At 52.7% G+C, this 16,202-nt stretch overlaps 1 protein-coding gene across 5 annotated transcripts in view; it reads right to left on the reverse strand.

Moving 5' to 3' along the window:
• Nucleotides 1–1,686: 1,686 nt before the first annotated feature.
• Nucleotides 1,687–16,202, reverse strand: part of STAU1 (staufen double-stranded RNA binding protein 1) — a 69,969-nt gene continuing 55,453 nt past the window's right edge. For 3 of the 5 annotated variants that reach the window (XM_062204330.1, XM_062204333.1, XM_062204334.1), the window contains 8 exons: nucleotides 11,981–12,211; nucleotides 10,740–10,883; nucleotides 8,183–8,329; nucleotides 7,039–7,114; nucleotides 6,536–6,855; nucleotides 4,703–4,825; nucleotides 3,937–4,022; nucleotides 1,687–3,159 (listed from right to left, as the gene is read on the reverse strand). In XM_062204330.1, the coding sequence (XP_062060314.1) occupies nucleotides 3,144–3,159; nucleotides 3,937–4,022; nucleotides 4,703–4,825; nucleotides 6,536–6,855; nucleotides 7,039–7,114; nucleotides 8,183–8,329; nucleotides 10,740–10,883; nucleotides 11,981–12,211 (1,143 nt within the window). In that variant the 3' untranslated portion in view covers nucleotides 1,687–3,143. The remainder of the gene's footprint in view (nucleotides 3,160–3,936; nucleotides 4,023–4,702; nucleotides 4,826–6,535; nucleotides 6,856–7,038; nucleotides 7,115–8,182; nucleotides 8,330–10,739; nucleotides 10,884–11,980; nucleotides 12,212–16,202) is intronic. The other 2 variants (XM_062204332.1, XM_062204331.1) reach the window with 2 other exon arrangements.

The raw sequence follows: 16,202 nt of genomic DNA on the forward strand, positions 1-16,202 counted from the left end.
CGTGGGGCTCAGAAAGTGGGTGGGAGCTCTGTCACTCTAATAATTAAATCTTTAAGACACAGAAACAAGGGGGGGGGCACTGTGACCCGCACACAGGTAACACCCGACCATGGCAGTGAAAGGCAACGCCAGGGCTGGCACGGGCGCCGTTCAGCCATCAGTGGAGCCTGCGGACACACGGCGGCAGCACCAGCGACCACGGCCAGGGACCAACAGGCCGGCTGTGTGCTCTGGGAACTCTCAAAGTCGCCCGAGCCCGCGGTGGAGCACGCTGCCTGCGGAGTGGGTGCCTGGCGTGAGCCGGGCTGGGGGTCTCCAGGAGGCGGCGAGGCAGCAGGGCTCCTCCCCGGGACGCTGGGCCAGGACTGGACGGCAGCAGTGTCTGTCCATTTCCTGCCGGCGGAGTGCTCCCCCTTAGAGGGTACAGTGCCGGCGGAGTGCTCCCCCTTAGAGGGTACAGTGAGAGAAGGGGAGGGGGACAGGGAATGTAGACGCAATTCTAACTGGGGCTTTTCTGTTTGAAATTATTTCAAAACAACTTTTCAAAGGTAGAGAAGGGGCTGGCGCCCCGGTGTGGTGGGTTCGGCTGCTGCTGCCTCTGACGCCGGCAGCCCACATGGGCGGCTGTTCTAGCCCCGGCTGCTCCTTTTCCAATCTAGCAGCTGAAGACGGCCCAAGCGCTTGGGCCCCTGCACCCATGTGAGAGACAGGGACAGAGGTCAGCCTGGCCCAGCCCAGCTGCTGAAGCCATTTAGGGAATAAACCAAAAGATGGAAGATCTGTCTCTCCCTTTCTCTAACTCTGCCTTTCAAATAAAAGGTAGAGGCAGGTAACGTTTTAGTACAAGACAAAGTATTAATGAAAAACTTGTTGTTACACTTTAATTTCTAATAGTGATGTTTAAACATCTGAGACGGAAAACAAAGAGCAAGCACTCCTGTCTGCTGGTTTCCTCTCCAGATGCCCACGGCCAAGGCCGGAGCCGGGAGCTGGGAACTCTGTCCTGGCCTCCGCTGTGGGCAGCAGACACCAGCTACCAGAGCCAGCCCTGCCGCCCGCCAGGGTTCGCACTGGACCTGGATGGCCCAGCCAAAGCCCTGCCCCTGGACCCCAAGCTCCCACCGCACTCTGCACACTGGAGTCAGCGGCCGAAGCTGGCTTGGGCCACGTGCTCTTTCAGAGGACCTGAGCGAGACTCCAGGCGCCGCCCCCCGAGGACTGCCCGGGGCGCTCAGACGTCGCCCAGGGTGTCGGTTCGCTCGGTTCCTCCGCCGAGCACCTGGGCCGCAGCAGGTTCTCAACGCCGACCCGCAAGCTCACAGGTCTTTAAGACCGGACTTATTTCCTTCCACTGCTTTTTTTTCTCAAAATGTTGAATTCCCTCCCACCACACTTTCTGATCACACACAGGAGAGTCGTCCACTGCACTGTGAACAATCGTCACAGCCCCCCAGGCCTAACACGGCCAGCCAGCTGTCCCCACCGGCCCGCGCAGCCCCGAGAGCACGCAGGGAGCGAGGCCCTCGCCCTGCCGGGCCGTGGCTCTGGGGGGCAGCAGTCGGCCGTTCCCCGGGCCCACAGCCCTCATGGGCAGAGATGGTCCCCACAGCAGCCCTGTGCCCTCCACGCCACTGCCCGGTCCTGCACGTGCACCATCCCTGAGTCACCGCTCAACAGGCCCAGCGCTTCATTAGTAGCTGTTTATTGATCAACAGTTTGATATAAAGTTATTTCAGTTCTTCATATTTTTGTCAAGATGGAATCACAAGCATTATAAATTTTTTTCTTAAAAATAAAAAAAGGGTAGGGGTTGAGTTGGGAGGTGTCCACCTAGCAGTAGTGGCATCTGAGAATAAATTAACAAAAGAAATTTAGTATGACCATTTATTGGTGACAACACTAAGTCTTACTTACATTCCATGGGGAGAGAACATTCCAGCGTAAACACGGACGGAAGCAGTACTGGCCTGGCGGGCCTAGCGCGCTTTCGTCTGGACCACACGCAGAACCTTCGGTACACACTCTGTGTACAGCAACAACACCTAAAGCAATACAGCTGCATACATAAACACGGGTCATTCTATTCAGCCCTACATGGAGATGTAATGAACAGTATCAAGCACTCATGGAAAACCAACCTGCAGGTGTGCGAGTACCACACGGCGACCACACCCTGTAGTGTAGTGAAGCTACGCCCTCAAGAGCCACATGTAGACACAATTGTTTTTAATAATCTTTAAAACAAAGATCAAAGTTCATTTGTTTAAGTCCTGTTGCATTAACAAAAATAAAATAGAAAAGGAACGAAATGATCGTCTAAAGTTTAAAATTCCTACAGTGTCCAATTTATACAACTGTGGGAGACTTCATCAGGGTCTGAGGCATCGCGACTGTCTCAGCGAGAGCAGAGGGCACACAATTTGCGTTCAATGAAATGGTCCTGGGTTAGGACAATGAAAGAAAAATATATAACCACATACACACGGTATGATCTTTGCCGGCTAGATTATTGTTTCTAAACTGTGCTATATAACTAGATACAACTGAGAAACTCACATGAAAATCTCATATAGTGTCATATCAATGAGAAGAAAATAATGAACTGAGAACACTATCACTGGAGGAAGAGAGCAGTGGTTACGGTGTGGGCTGCACGAGCGGCGGGGAGAGCACGCTAGGAAGCTCGGGTGACGCCGAGTAGGAAGCATTGGATTTTCTCGGTGCCTGTGCTCTGGGGCCGGTGGAAGGCCTCTGTCCAGCGTGGCTGTCCAGGGTTTGTCCCAAAGTGTTTGTGTGAGCCAGTCTGAGAAGGCGTCCTCCCTTCTGTTTTCTGTTTCTTCTTCCACACAGCAAAAAAAGGAAAAAGGAAAAAAAAAAAAAAAAAAAAACCAAACCCAAAACTGAGCACTGTGCTGGAGCACGGAGCCGCGGCAGGCCCTTCTTGCCCAGCGGTGCGGGGCCGCGGTCGCTGCACAGCTGTCGGAGCCAATTAGCACGGCCGCCTCCTCACGCTGCCGCCCACGTTCTTACCCACCGTGTCTCTCGGCCCACTGGAGGTATCAGAAATTCCACATTTTCAAAGCAGTTTCAATATTTTCAGTATATATGTTGGGATTTTATAATGGTTCATAGGCAGAAAAGGTTCAGCACCTCCCACACCTTTAAGAAAGAAAAAATAAAAATGATACCAGTTTTGAGATTGAAGGCCATTTTAAGCTACAAAAGAAATCAGCAAACACTGGGAGCCCAACACACAGGCCCAGGGCACCAGGGCAAACTCCCCTAGGACACGGTGTGCGAAGGGGAGGACGCACTACAGCACACACGCAGGAGAGCCAAGCGCTGAGCCTCTGGAGGCAAGGACGGGCACTGCGCGAGGGCAGGATCTGTCCTGTGATCTCTGTTGTGAACGACGGGGACACACATATTCAAAGTCAAAGTATTTCTTCTTCTTCTTTTTTTTTTTTGATAGGCAGAGTGGACAGTGAGACAGAGAGAAAGGTCTTCCTTTGCCGTTGGTTCACCCTCCAATGGCTACTGCGGCCGGCGCACCGTGCTGATCTGAAGGCAGGAGCCAGGTGCTTATCCTGGTCTCCCATGGGGTGCAGGGCCCAAGCACTTGGGCCATCCTCCACTGCACTCCCGGGCCACAGCAGAGAGCTGGACTGGAAGAGGGGCAACCGGGACAGAATCTGGTGCCCCGACCGGGACTAGAACCCGGTGTGCTGGCGCCGCAAGGCAGAGGAATAGCCTATTGAGCCGCGGCACCGGCCAAAGTCAAAGTATTTCTTAATAAAAATAGCTCTCTGCCCAGAGAACATAGAAACGTTTCAGGGGCGAGGGCAGAAGGCGACTCGGGACACGTCTCAGTGCGCCAGCAGAGCAGCTCTCAGCCTCAGGGGATGGTGGTGCCTCCCAGGTTCCCCGGGCACTCACACAGACACTGGTCCGTTTCCTGTTCTCGGCGTTTCTGTACTCTGTTGGTCCAATTCAGACAGCAACTTTAAAATGTTCAGGGCAGCCTGTTAGGGACAGAAAGAAAAATGAAGCCACACTCCTGTCTGGGACCCCAGCCCCACAGCCTGCACTCGGGGCAGGGCACGTGCAGTTACTGACAGACACGCAGCAATTCCTTACACTTGAATTTTTAAAATGAAAAGACAGTTACCCAATCACGTCACTGAGTCCCCACCTGTTAACTTTAGTTACTGCTAGGATCTTGAACACTGGTAATCAGACTGCACAAATTTGGATTTGCTTTAAAAAAAAAAACACCATACTGTATTTTCCTTGCACTGCAGCCCATGAAGTGGTTTTATCTACCCGATCTCCTCTCCTCTCCCGTGACAGCATTTCTTACAGAAATTTCGTCTCCGCGGAAAACCAACACAAGGGGCTTCCTAGAGACACGAGAATGGAGACCTGCAGTTCCTTGTTCTTTAGAGATGGACAATCCTCAGATGTGGTCCTGGGTCCCAGTCGATCCCCAGGCAAGCAGGGGACGCAAAGGCCAGGCCTCGCTGGCACAGTCTGAGCAGCGAGAGAACTGGATCCAGCCAACCAGGGGAGAGAGTCCAGAAACATGACACCTATCAAAAACCCAACCCTCTCAAGGTCTACGGAAAATCCGCTTCCTGTCTCCCTGTGGCCAGTGACAGCTGGACCGGCCTGTCCACTCCGAGCCCCCCCCCGAGGGACGTACCATGTCGTGGCAGGACTCCACGTCCTTGCCGATGCCGTGGCTGATCAGAGGCGGCTGAGAGGAGCAATTGATCAGAGACACAAACTCGTTCTTGTTGTTTTTGGGGAAGTCTTTGTATTCAACCTAGAGGGGAGAGAGAGCTGAGCCAGGGCAGGGAAGCACGGGGCCTGAGCAGGGCCCAGGGCCGGCGGGCGGGGGAGCCCAGCCTGTGGGCAGTCACACGACAGCCCGTGCCGGGGGCCGCTGTGGAGGCGCCCGCCCGGGACCTTCCAGGGCACAGGTGTCCCCCCGCCTTCCAGGCCCTGGGTCCCTTCCCGCCAGGCACTCCGCAGCAAGGCAGACGTCGCCAAAGCCTACATTTACAAGCACTTAGGGGTCAGCTTGGATTTAGCAAAATGATTACGGAAGGACAAGTCTGTTCTCCAACACATGCTGGGGACACGTTCTAGACCTCTCTTCCTCAGAACCGCTCTTCACAGCCACTTCCACCATCCCCAAGAACAAGGTTTCATCTTTTAAAATTTTACATATTTATTTGACAGAAAGATAGGGAACTGGGGCCGGCGCTGTGACACAGCAGGTTAATGTTCTGGCCTGAAGCACCAGCATCCCATAGGGGCGCCAGTTCAAGACCCGGCTGCTCCACTTCCTATCCAGCTCTCTGCTGTGGCCTGGGAAAGCAGTGGAAGATGGCCCAAGTCCTTGGGCCCCTGTACCCATGTGGGAGACCTGGAAAAAGCTCCTGGTTCCTGACTTCAGATTGGCGCAGCTCCAGCCGTTGCGACCATTTAGGGAGTGAACCATTGGATGGAAGACCTCTCTCTCTCTAACTCTTTCAAATAAATAAATTAATTAATTAAAAACAAAAACAAAAACACTACCATCCACTAGTTCCAATGCCTGCAATGGCTTAGGTTGAAGCTGAGAGGGTAAACTCAGTTCAGACCTCCCACATGAGTGGCAGGGACCCAAACTGCCCCCTAGGGTACACGTTAGTGGCAAGATGGAATCAGGAGTGGAGCTGGGCCTTGAACCTAGAGCACGTCAACATGGGATGCAGGTGTCCTAAGCAGCACTTTATACACACACACACACACACACACACAGAAGGGAGGGGAGAGAGGGAGAGACAGAGACAGAGACAGACTGGCTTTCCATCTACTGGCTCATTCCCCAGATGGCCAGGTCAAAGCCAGGAGCCAGGAACTCCAACTGGGTCTCCCACGTGAGTGGCAGGGGCCCAACTACTTGAGCCATCCTCCACTGCTTTCCCAGGCACATCAGCAGGCAGCCAGATCAGAAGTCGAGCAGCTAGGGATTGAACCAGCGCTCATATGGGATGCCAGCATTGCAGGCAGTGGCCTAACCCACTGGTGCCACAACACAGAGGCCCCACACAGCATCTCAACTGCTCATCAGATGCCTACCCCAAGAACTTGACTTATTTGAAAGGCAAAGCGAGAGAGAGACACACACACACAGAGACAGAGGGGTCATCCCTCTGCTGGCTCACTCCCCAAATGCCCATGAAGGCCATGGCCGGGCTTGGCCAAAGCCAGAGTCTGGAACTTCATCTGGGTCGCCCACATGGGGGACGCGGACTCAAGCACTCAGGCCATCCTCTGCTGCCTTCCAGACGACGCATCGGCAGGAAGCCGGGGCCGAAGCCGGAGAGCCAGGATTTGAACCAGGCACTGACATGAAGCGATTTAATACGCTGCATCACAACGCCTGCCCAAGAATTTCATTTCAAAAACAAGGTTCAGCTCATTCCGAGAGAGGAGCCCAGAGATGACAGAGGCACGGCCCTCTTAGCTCAGGCCCAGCAGTTACCTGGAATCCCTGGACTCTGGAAAGATAGTCCAGTTGTTCAGAGGGTCTCGTGAGAGGTCCATGGGGTACGTGGCCTGAAGAGATGTTATTCTTTAAAACGGTCTCGGCTGTGGGCGAGCTGCCCCCATACAACAACTCTCGGGCTATCATGGCAGTTACCGTGGCCTTGGCAGGGTTTGCAGCTGCCCTGGAGAAATCTTTGGTGTGATGTCCTTGGCTGACTCCTACAGCCTGGGCGACCTCGGGCACCATGGGAAGAATCCCAGCAGGCAGCTGCTGGTGACTGAGGTGAGGCATCCGGAACTCCTCCTCTTTACTGCCTAGGACGACAGAGACAGAGTCACCTCTGCTGTCCACGGCCCAACGGCACCCGAGCCCGCACGACCCTTCCGTCACTCACCCAGAGACACACACTGTGCGCTCCGTTACCAGGCACCTGCTGCCGGAACCATGCAAACCCAGGAACCCCATTCAGAGGGAGACAACACAAGGATCACACTTACTAGTCCCATTTTCATCCCCAGAGCCTGGTTCAAAAAAGGTTACTTTTCTTCCATCCCCTGGTTTCTTTACTGGTGTCTTAAGAGAAGCAAAAAAAAAAAAAAAAAAAAAAAAAGGGAGAGGGGCATGAACATAAATCAAATCGTTGAAAGATTAGCTCCTGCCAAGTAACAAACTTCAACCAGCAATCAACAGAAAAACCCTCCCCTACCCAAAGTTGCCCTTCCTGTCCCTCCCGGCCACCAGTGTGTCCACCTCACTTGTGAAGGCACACACAGGAAGCATGTGCATGTGTGTTGGGGCGAGAGAGAGTGACATGTGGCCAGAGGGAGCAGGGGTGCAGCCGGGCGGAGCACACCAAGGCAGGATAGAGGCCTTTAGATGGGAGCTAAACAAGTCAAGACTATTCCTGGGCCGAATATCCAATCAAACAGGGCGGCATAAGAGCTGCATCCAACGTGAGTCTCCCTACGGGGAGGAAAGGAAGCCCCCGAGGGCCCAAGTCTAAAGCTGTGGCATGAGAACCAAGAGCCAGGCCCAGGGTCGATGCAGACTCCGCAGTGTCTGGAGTCCCCGTTATTAGCCTGATGCCATGCGTCACCGTCATCAGGACCAGCAGATGTGAACCAATCAGTCCTGTTCTCAAGCTTGTCCTGACAGCGTAACTCAGGGGCAGGAAATGCGGTCCCCAGGGGCTTCACTACATCCCCACGGAGCATTCTTGGCAGATCCAGTGGAGAAAAACAAAATCCCGTATCACTCTGCGCCAGATCTGGGCAGACCCTAACGTCCACCACCTAACTTCCAGGAAGAGCGCAGCCTGCTCGACAACTAACCAGACTCACACGTGTGAATTTCCATGCGTGCTTCATCGTAAGAGCACAAGGGACAGAATCATACTGTTAACTTCAAACGGAGGAGCAAAGCATCCCAGGTCACAAAGATACGAGAGCAAGCATGAGCGAACCCACAGCGGCACCTGGAGCCACTGGACACGCAGGTCCTCTCTGAGCACGTCACAGTGACCCGAACGCCAGCCTCTGCCGGGCAGAGCTGCGTCGCTGGCTGGAGGAGCAAGTCTCGCCCTGAAGTGCCGAGGGTGCAGCCGGGAGGCCACCTTGGGACAGGAAGCCCCTGAGCAGTCACCTTTTCCTCTGACTTGAGCGCCGGCTTCGTGGGCTGTGCCTGTGGAACTTTGAAACCCAGGATCTCCAACATGTTCTCAGCAGCGTTGCGTTTGGCCACTTTCTTATTGGTGCCTGTTCCCTCTGCAGTGTGGTTTCCAACCTTCACCTGCACAAACAGTCAACACACACACCAGCGCTTAAACACGCAGGAAACCAGCCTGGTTGGAAGCTCGGTGGCTTTAACACGAGTGCCTCAGTGGTCTGACAGAGCTCATTTTAATTTCTTCATATTTTAAAGATTTATTTGAAAGACAGAGTTATAGAGAGAAAGGGAGAGACAGAGAGAGATCTTCCATCCGCTGATTCACTTTCCAGATGGCTGTGACAACAAGCGCTGAGCCAAGCTGAAACCAGACGCTTCACTGAGATCTCCCGTGCAGGTGGCAGGGACCCAAACACTATCCTGTTGCTTCTCTCAGGCCATTAACAGAGAGCTGGATCCTAAGAGGAGCAGCTCAGACTCACACTAGTCCCCATGGAACAGCATGGGGTGCTGGTGTTGCAGGCGGTAGCTTTACACACTGGCCCCTGCCATAGTGGATTTTAAAATATTCAGGAATTTGTAAAGCTGGCTGTTAAATACAGCCATTATTAAACATAAATTTACATAAGCTTACAAATTAAGTTATTTTTAAAAGATTTTATTTATTTATCTGAGAGGTAGAGTTACAGACAGTGAGAGGGAGAAACAGAGAGAAAGGTCTTCTGTCCATTGGTTCACTCGCAAATGGCCGCAACAGCCAGAGCTGCGCTGATCAGGAGCCAGGAGCCAGATGCTTCTTCCTCGTCCCCCACACAGATGCAGGGGCCCAAGGACTTGGGCCATCTTCTACTGCTTTCCCGGACCATAGCAGAGAGCTGGATTGGAAGAGGAGCAGCAGGGACTAGAACCAGTGCCCATATGGGATGGTGGTGCCGCAGGCGGAGGATTAACCTACTGTGCCATAGCGCCGGCCCCCAAATGAAATGATTTTAACAGAGGCAAGAAATACTCAAAGGCACCACTGTACATCTCACATAATTTCTCATAGAATTATTTGTGCTCTCATGATCTGTACATGTCTACATCATGGGAGTATTCCATGAGGTCAGCTACTGCATATCTCCTCTCAACTCCACCATTACAGGTGTCACTTCCAAAAGCCCCCAACGGAGCATTCTTGGCAGTGTGTGTGTATGTGTGTGTATGTGTGTGTATTAGCCGATATTCGTGCTGGACCTGGAAGTCTCCAATCTGAACGATGTACTTGTCAACGACGTGAGTAATCCCTTCGGTGAGCAGACAGTGACGAAACGACACGTGCTGTCCGACTGTCACAGGTGTGTGACATTTTAATAACGAGCAGGTGGATTCCTTGTCAACTGTGCACTGCGCATCTGCCCCATCACTAGAACTGCAGCACGCACAGACGCACACACACCTTTCCTGTCGAACCCCTTCCCCACGGGCCGCCCTGTAAACACTCCCCAGCACACTCCCGCCTGGCCCCCTCCCCACTGGCCCTGCCGCAGGCAGCCCCAGACCTCACAGGACAAAGTTCAGGAAACCCTGACCTGGCCTGCGCAGAGCATCCTGGCACCAAATCCCAACCTGGCCATCTGGCAGCCGCTGCCCCTTGGCGAACTCCAGCTCCCTCTTGCAGAGAGCACGCCTCACTGTTCCCTCACTTCTGACGGGGGGACACCCAGGACTGGGCATGGCTCTTCCCAAGAAGGAAGTGCAGCACTCCCCCTTGTCCGCAGGAGTCGCTTCTAGGATTCCTGTTGGATGCCTGAAGGCACGGACGCTACCAACTCTGGCGATTACTGAACACAAGCACTGAGAGACCGTCACAAGCGATCTGGTGACCAACACGGCTGCCGAGTAACAGGGGCGTCCACAGCATGGGTCCGCGGGTGAAGGACAAATCACATCCCGATGGGGACGGCACAAGACTTCATCACCGCACTCACGAGACCGGCAAGTTAAGGGCTGAGTTGCTTATTTCTGGGATTGTTCACGTAGTACTTTTGGACTGCGAATGACTGGGTAACTGAAACCACTAAGGTGGGACTCCTAGACCCTGATTGCCACCAGAAAACGTAACTTCAAATCCCAACTACAGCCCACGGCCTGGTGAGGTACCTGCTAAGTAAGTTAAGCACAAGGAGAAACACTCCGTCCGAGCTGGAGCATCCTCCCGCCCACTCTCAGGAAGAGCCAACCTGGATTCCAAACTGAGCGAGGAGGAGGGGCAGGAACAGAACCTCGGCTATCGCCTGCAGGACTTGACTCTGAAGACACCCTAAACTCACAGGAGAAGTAACGAGGCAAAGCATTCGGTGGGGCGAAACCCACCCTCACCTGCCGCCACAGCAGGGCTTGTGGTAAGCACAAAGCAACTACCACGGGCAGGAGAGCAGGGCCCACCAGGCCCGGTCTCCTTAGGGGGGCAGTTCAGCCCCTAGACCTTGAGAGACTTCAGGACTGGACGCGGTCAGAGGCAGCGGGGCAGTGCCCAGCCCAGCAGACCCACCTGCATCACGAACTCTCTGCGGCGTGGGAGGCCGCGCTCTGTGAGCAGCAGGTACTCGGGCTCCCGCTCCTTCTTCGCCTGCTGGATCTGGGCCAGTCTGCTGATGGGATTCATGCCCTGCCCATACTCCGGGCTCGTCTGCAGCTGAGAAACAAGGAAGGCAGAACGATGTGCTTGTTAATCACAGGAAAACCTGGGTCAAAGAGGGCCAACTCCGAGATCAGGACAGAGCGGAGTAGACACTGGGTACACATCTGCCGATGGCTCAGGTCTCCGAGTTTCTTTAAAACTGAAAGATGCTTCACATTGTCCATGATTACTCTAAGGTGACTTTAAGGCCTTAGTAACCAACAACATTTCCCTGTGAAGAGGCAAGCATTGCTGCAATGCCTGCTTCTGTAACAAATTAACACACAGCCAGAAAGAGGCAGGAACAACTTAAAAAAAAAAAAAAAAAAAAAAAAAAGCTTTGAAAACTCCTCAAAGGTCTGTACGTTGGGCTTCTCACTTTCTTAACAAAACTCAAGGTCCAGAAGCCAATCAAGAGGATCCCCAAGCTGACATCCCCTGAAAGAAGAACCGAAGACTCCCACGCTCCTTTCCCGGGCCAGGAACAGACTCACCCACTCCACTGAACAGCAGTGGTTTGCAGGACACAGTAAGACAGGAAGGAAAAAAAAAATAACCATATATATGGGGAAGAATATGGATCTTAACACTGCAAACCACCACAGAATAACCCTAACATCCCATAAGGTCCCCAAAAGGAATCTTGACTCCTTTCCTGGGGTGAGGAAGGGGTCAGTAGGCTTTGATGCATCTGTTAGCGTGGTCCAAAAACCCAAAAGCAAAAGTGCACAGTAAAATGTCTCTCCACCTCGAGCCTCCCACACCCTGCCAGCCCCCCCTCTACCTTCAGAACCTCCAGGGCAGTGATCACAGGCATGGAGCCCTCCCAGGCCCCGCACGCAGGCCCCGCCCAGAACCTCCCTGCGACCGCGAGGGCTACAGAGCTCCTTGGCAGACGCGCACACGCACAGGCGACTTCTAAGCACAGCCTCAGCGGCCTCAGCTCCACCTACTCCGAGGCTCAAGTGCTGCGGCTGGAGAGGATGCACCGGGCCTTGCTTGTGACATCTTCCATCTGTCCCCTTTCACCCTGGGGACAGCACTCAGCCTTCTAAGCCTGCCTACCTCCTGTAAGCAAAGAAAACACCCTCTCTGTTTGGAAAGGTTCCTACCCGGCCGGGGGGCTTTGTTTTCTTTTTGAGCCTGGGCCTCGTGCGCTCAGCTGCAGGCAGGGGCGGTAACTTCTTCAGCTCCTCGAGAACAGCTATGGCAGCATTCTTCTTGGAGATCTTCTTGCTCTTCCCTTCACCTTCCCCCACGAACTCCCCAACTGAGACCTTGGTCACAAAGTTCCTCATGTGCGGTGGGCCACTCTCCCGAGCCACCTGTGTCAGAGGGAAAGACTGAGTGAAAGCGCTACAGACACCTGCTCAAAGCCTCTGGGCACACTGCTTGGCACACCCACTTCCCAGGATGCACGGGGGCAGCATCCAGCACAGAACCCCCGAATGAAAGGAAGACGAACACTGACGAAAAATGGCAGGGATGATGTTGAATGCTTTTACATCCCTTTCTTACTATTTTTTAAGATTTATTTTACTTGTTTGAAAGGCAGACACACACACACACCCACACAGATACACCTTCCATGTGCTGGTTCACTCCCTAAATGGCCGCAACAGCAGGGACAGGGACAGGCTGAAGCCAGGAGCTTCATCTGGGTCTCCCATGTGGGTGCAGGGGCCTAAGTACTTGGGCCATTTTCCATTGCTTTCCCAGGCACATCAGCAGAGAACTGGATTGTAAGTGGAGCAGCTGGGACTCAAACCGGTGCCCACAGGTGGGGCTGCTTACCCTGCTGCGCCATAACCCCAGCCTCTTTTTACTTTTCAAACTAGCTTCTGTCCTGAGTCTGATGTGACCAGGATAGGCGGGTACAGAGACATTTCTACCAACTCCCATCAGAATTAATGACTAATAATTGAGCCTCACAAGCAATTATTCATTCTTTGCTGCTGGATTTTTAAATGCTGAGCTGACGCGCTCCTCCTGCAGCGGGTTTACTCTGAGTGCTCCTGAGCTTCTCCAGGCTTCTCATCCCGTGCCGTGAGCAGGGATGAAGTCACTCAAGTAACTCTGGGCAGTTCTGATCATTCATTTCCCACCAGAGTCTGAGCAGGCAGGGGTGGACTTCTACCCCGCAGGTGGGATTTCCAACAAAGGTTATTTACAATGTGCTGAATAAGCTTTATTCCACAAATCAGACTTCTGATAGTCAGAATCGGGCACGGCCTGGGGTCTATCCAATCACTGGAGAAATAAGGCCAGTTCTTAATCTCCCTTGTTAGGCTGTGTTGGCATTCCTGCTTTGAGCAAACACTTACATGAGCACCTTGTGAGTGCCGGGCATTCTGCATGGTGCATGCATCAAGCTGTGTGTTCCGGTGCGTGTCAAGTGCTCAAACGTCAGGATCAAGCCAAATAACTCACCAAATCAGACCAAATGACCACACTGGGAACCTGTTGTAGGAAATCTGTATGAACTGTACATCTCTAACAACATGGTAGTTGTGGCGTGACTGGTTAGGCTACCGGCATTCTATATGGGAGTGCCGGGTCAAGTTCTGCCAACTCCACTTCCCATTCATCTTTCTGCTCATGTGGATGACGACTCAAGCGCTAGGGCCCCTGCCATTCACGTGGGAGATGGAGACAGAGTTCCTGGCTCCTGGCTTTGGTCTGGCCCAGACCCGACTGTCCTGATTGTTTGGGGAACTGAACCAGCAGATGGAAGATCTTTGTCCCTCCCTCTCTTTGTAGCTCTGTCAAATAGAAAGATAATATAAACAAATCTCAAAAAAAACAACAAAAAAAATAGAATGACTCACACCCATATACTCAGCCCAAGTCACGGGCTGTCATGTGTATAGCGTGCTCCTCCGTGACTAGCGAAAAGGAACCTGACCCAGCAAAACCCAGCATGAAGAGTCCAAGTTTATTACTTGTTCTATACCTCCAGGCAAGAGGTATAGAGCCAACACTGTGGTGCAACAGGTTAAGCCACCGTCTGCAGCACCGGCATCCCTTTTGGGCACCGGTTCAAATCCTGGCTGTTCCAATTCCAATCCAGCTCACTGTTAATAGCCTGGAAAAGCAGAAGATAGCCCAAGTGCTTGGACCCTTGCACCCATGTTGGAGACCTGGATGAAGTTCCTGACTCTTAAGGCCATCTGGGGAATGAGCCAGTGGATTAAAGATCACTCTGTCTCTTCCTGTAAATCTTTCAAATGAATAAATAAATTTAAAAAAAAAAAAAAAGACTGAGTTAATTAAATATTGGCTGGTATCAACTGTCACAAAGAAATGATGGGGGCCGGCACTGTGGCGGAGAAGGTTAACCTTCCACCTGCAGTGCTGGCGTCCCATACAGGTATTGGTTTGAGTCCCGGCAGCTCCACTTCCAATCTGGCTCCCTGCTAATGCACTTGGGAGAGCAGAAGAAGATGGCCAAAGGCCCCTGTGCCCACGTGGGAGACCTGGATAAAGCTCCTGACTTCAGCCTGGCCCAGCCCCAGCTGTTGCAGCCATTTGGGGAGTGAACCAGCACATGGAAGATCTCCCTCTCCCTCTCTCCTTCTATCTCTGCCTTTCAAATAAATAAATAAATCTTTAAAAAAAGAATGCAGGGCTGGGGCCGGCACTGTTGCGCAGTGGGTTAATGCCCTGGCCTGAAGCGCCGACATCCCACAGGGCACCGGTTCAAGACCCAGCTGCTCCACTTCTGATCCAGCTCTCTGCTATGGCCTGGGAAAGCAGTAGAACATTGCCCAAGTCCTTGGGCCCCTGCACCCGCATGGGAGACTTGGAAGAAGCTCTTGGCTTCGGATTGGCACAGCTCCGGCCATTGCGGCCAACTGGGAAGTGAACAAGCGGATGGAAGACCTCTCTCTCTGCCTCTCCTCTGTGTAACTCTCACTTTCAAATAAATAAATAAATCTTAAAAAAATAAAATAATGAGGGGCTAAATGAGTGGTGTAGCAGGTAAAGCCACCACCTACAACGTTGGCATCCCATGTGGATGCCAGTTCATGTCCCAGGTGCTCCCGCTTCTGATCCAGCTCCCTGGTATGGGAAAAGCAGTAGATGCTCCAACTACCTGGCCCCTATACCCAAGTGAGAGACCCAGAAGAAGCTCTTGGTTTAGGACTGGCCCAGCCTTAGCCAATATGGCCATTTGGGGAATGAAACAGAGGATGGTTGGCCGGCGCCCTGGCTTAACAGGCTAATCCTCCACCTTGCAGCGCTGGCACCCCGGGTTCTAGTCCCAGTTGGGGCACCGGATGCTATCCCGGTTGCCCCTCTTCCAGGCCAGCTCTCTGCTATGGCCCGGGAAGGCAGTGGAGGATGGCCCAAGTGCTTGGGCCCTGCACCCACATGAGAGACCAGGAGAAGCACCTGGCTCCTGGCTTCGGATCAGCAAGATGCTCCGGCCGCGGCGGCCATTGGAGGGTGAACCAACGGCAAAAAAGGAAGACCTTTCTCTCTGTCTCTCTCTATCCACTCTGCCTCTCAAAAAAAAAAAAAAAGAAAGAAAGAAAGAAACAGAGGATGGAACACCCCTCTCTTTCTCTCTATAACTCTGCCTTTCAAATAAATAAATTAAAAAAAAAAAAAAGAATGAGAGGAATCTCTAGACAATGATAAAGTGTGGATTCCAGCACGTATGAGTATGAAGTGAAAAGAACCAAGCTGTTGGTCACTTTAATGTAAGAATAACAGGCTGTGGGCCAGCACTGTGGGCATGGCAGTTAAGCCACCGCCTGCAATGCTGTATCCCACATGGGTTCCAGCTCAAGTCTCAGCTGCTCCAGTGTGGATCCAGCTCCCTGCTAATGCACCTGGGAAAGTGGTGGAGGACGGCCCAAGTGCTTGGGTCCCAGTGCCTATGTGGAGACCCAGACGAAGCTCCTGGTTCTGGCCAGGCCCAGCCTTGGCCATTGCAGCCATTTGGAGAAAATGAAATCAACTCTCAGAGAAAGAAAAGATTACCCAGACTATGGACAGGCACGACTACCATTTTTTAAAAAAGGAACAGGCTGATTACGCACGCACACAGAAGCACACACAGCCATCAATACACACGTGTGCACAGCTTGTTTCTGCACAGCGGAACACAGGAAGAAAAGCAGAAACCAGTGAAATGAGCAGGTGGGAGAGACTACCGAGATACAGGGGGAGATGGGAAGACAGCTTTTTGAATGGCTTCCACTTTTTTCAACCACTTAGTCCTTTATGTATTAAAAAACTGAAACTAAGTTAACAAAGAAGAGGAAATAGCCGAAAACTGAATATGAACAGAAACCTAACAATATTAAAGTGATTACTTAATCACAT

This window comes from Lepus europaeus, chromosome 10 (genome assembly GCF_033115175.1).
Source record: "Lepus europaeus isolate LE1 chromosome 10, mLepTim1.pri, whole genome shotgun sequence".
NCBI classification, from domain to species: Eukaryota; Metazoa; Chordata; class Mammalia; order Lagomorpha; family Leporidae; genus Lepus; species Lepus europaeus.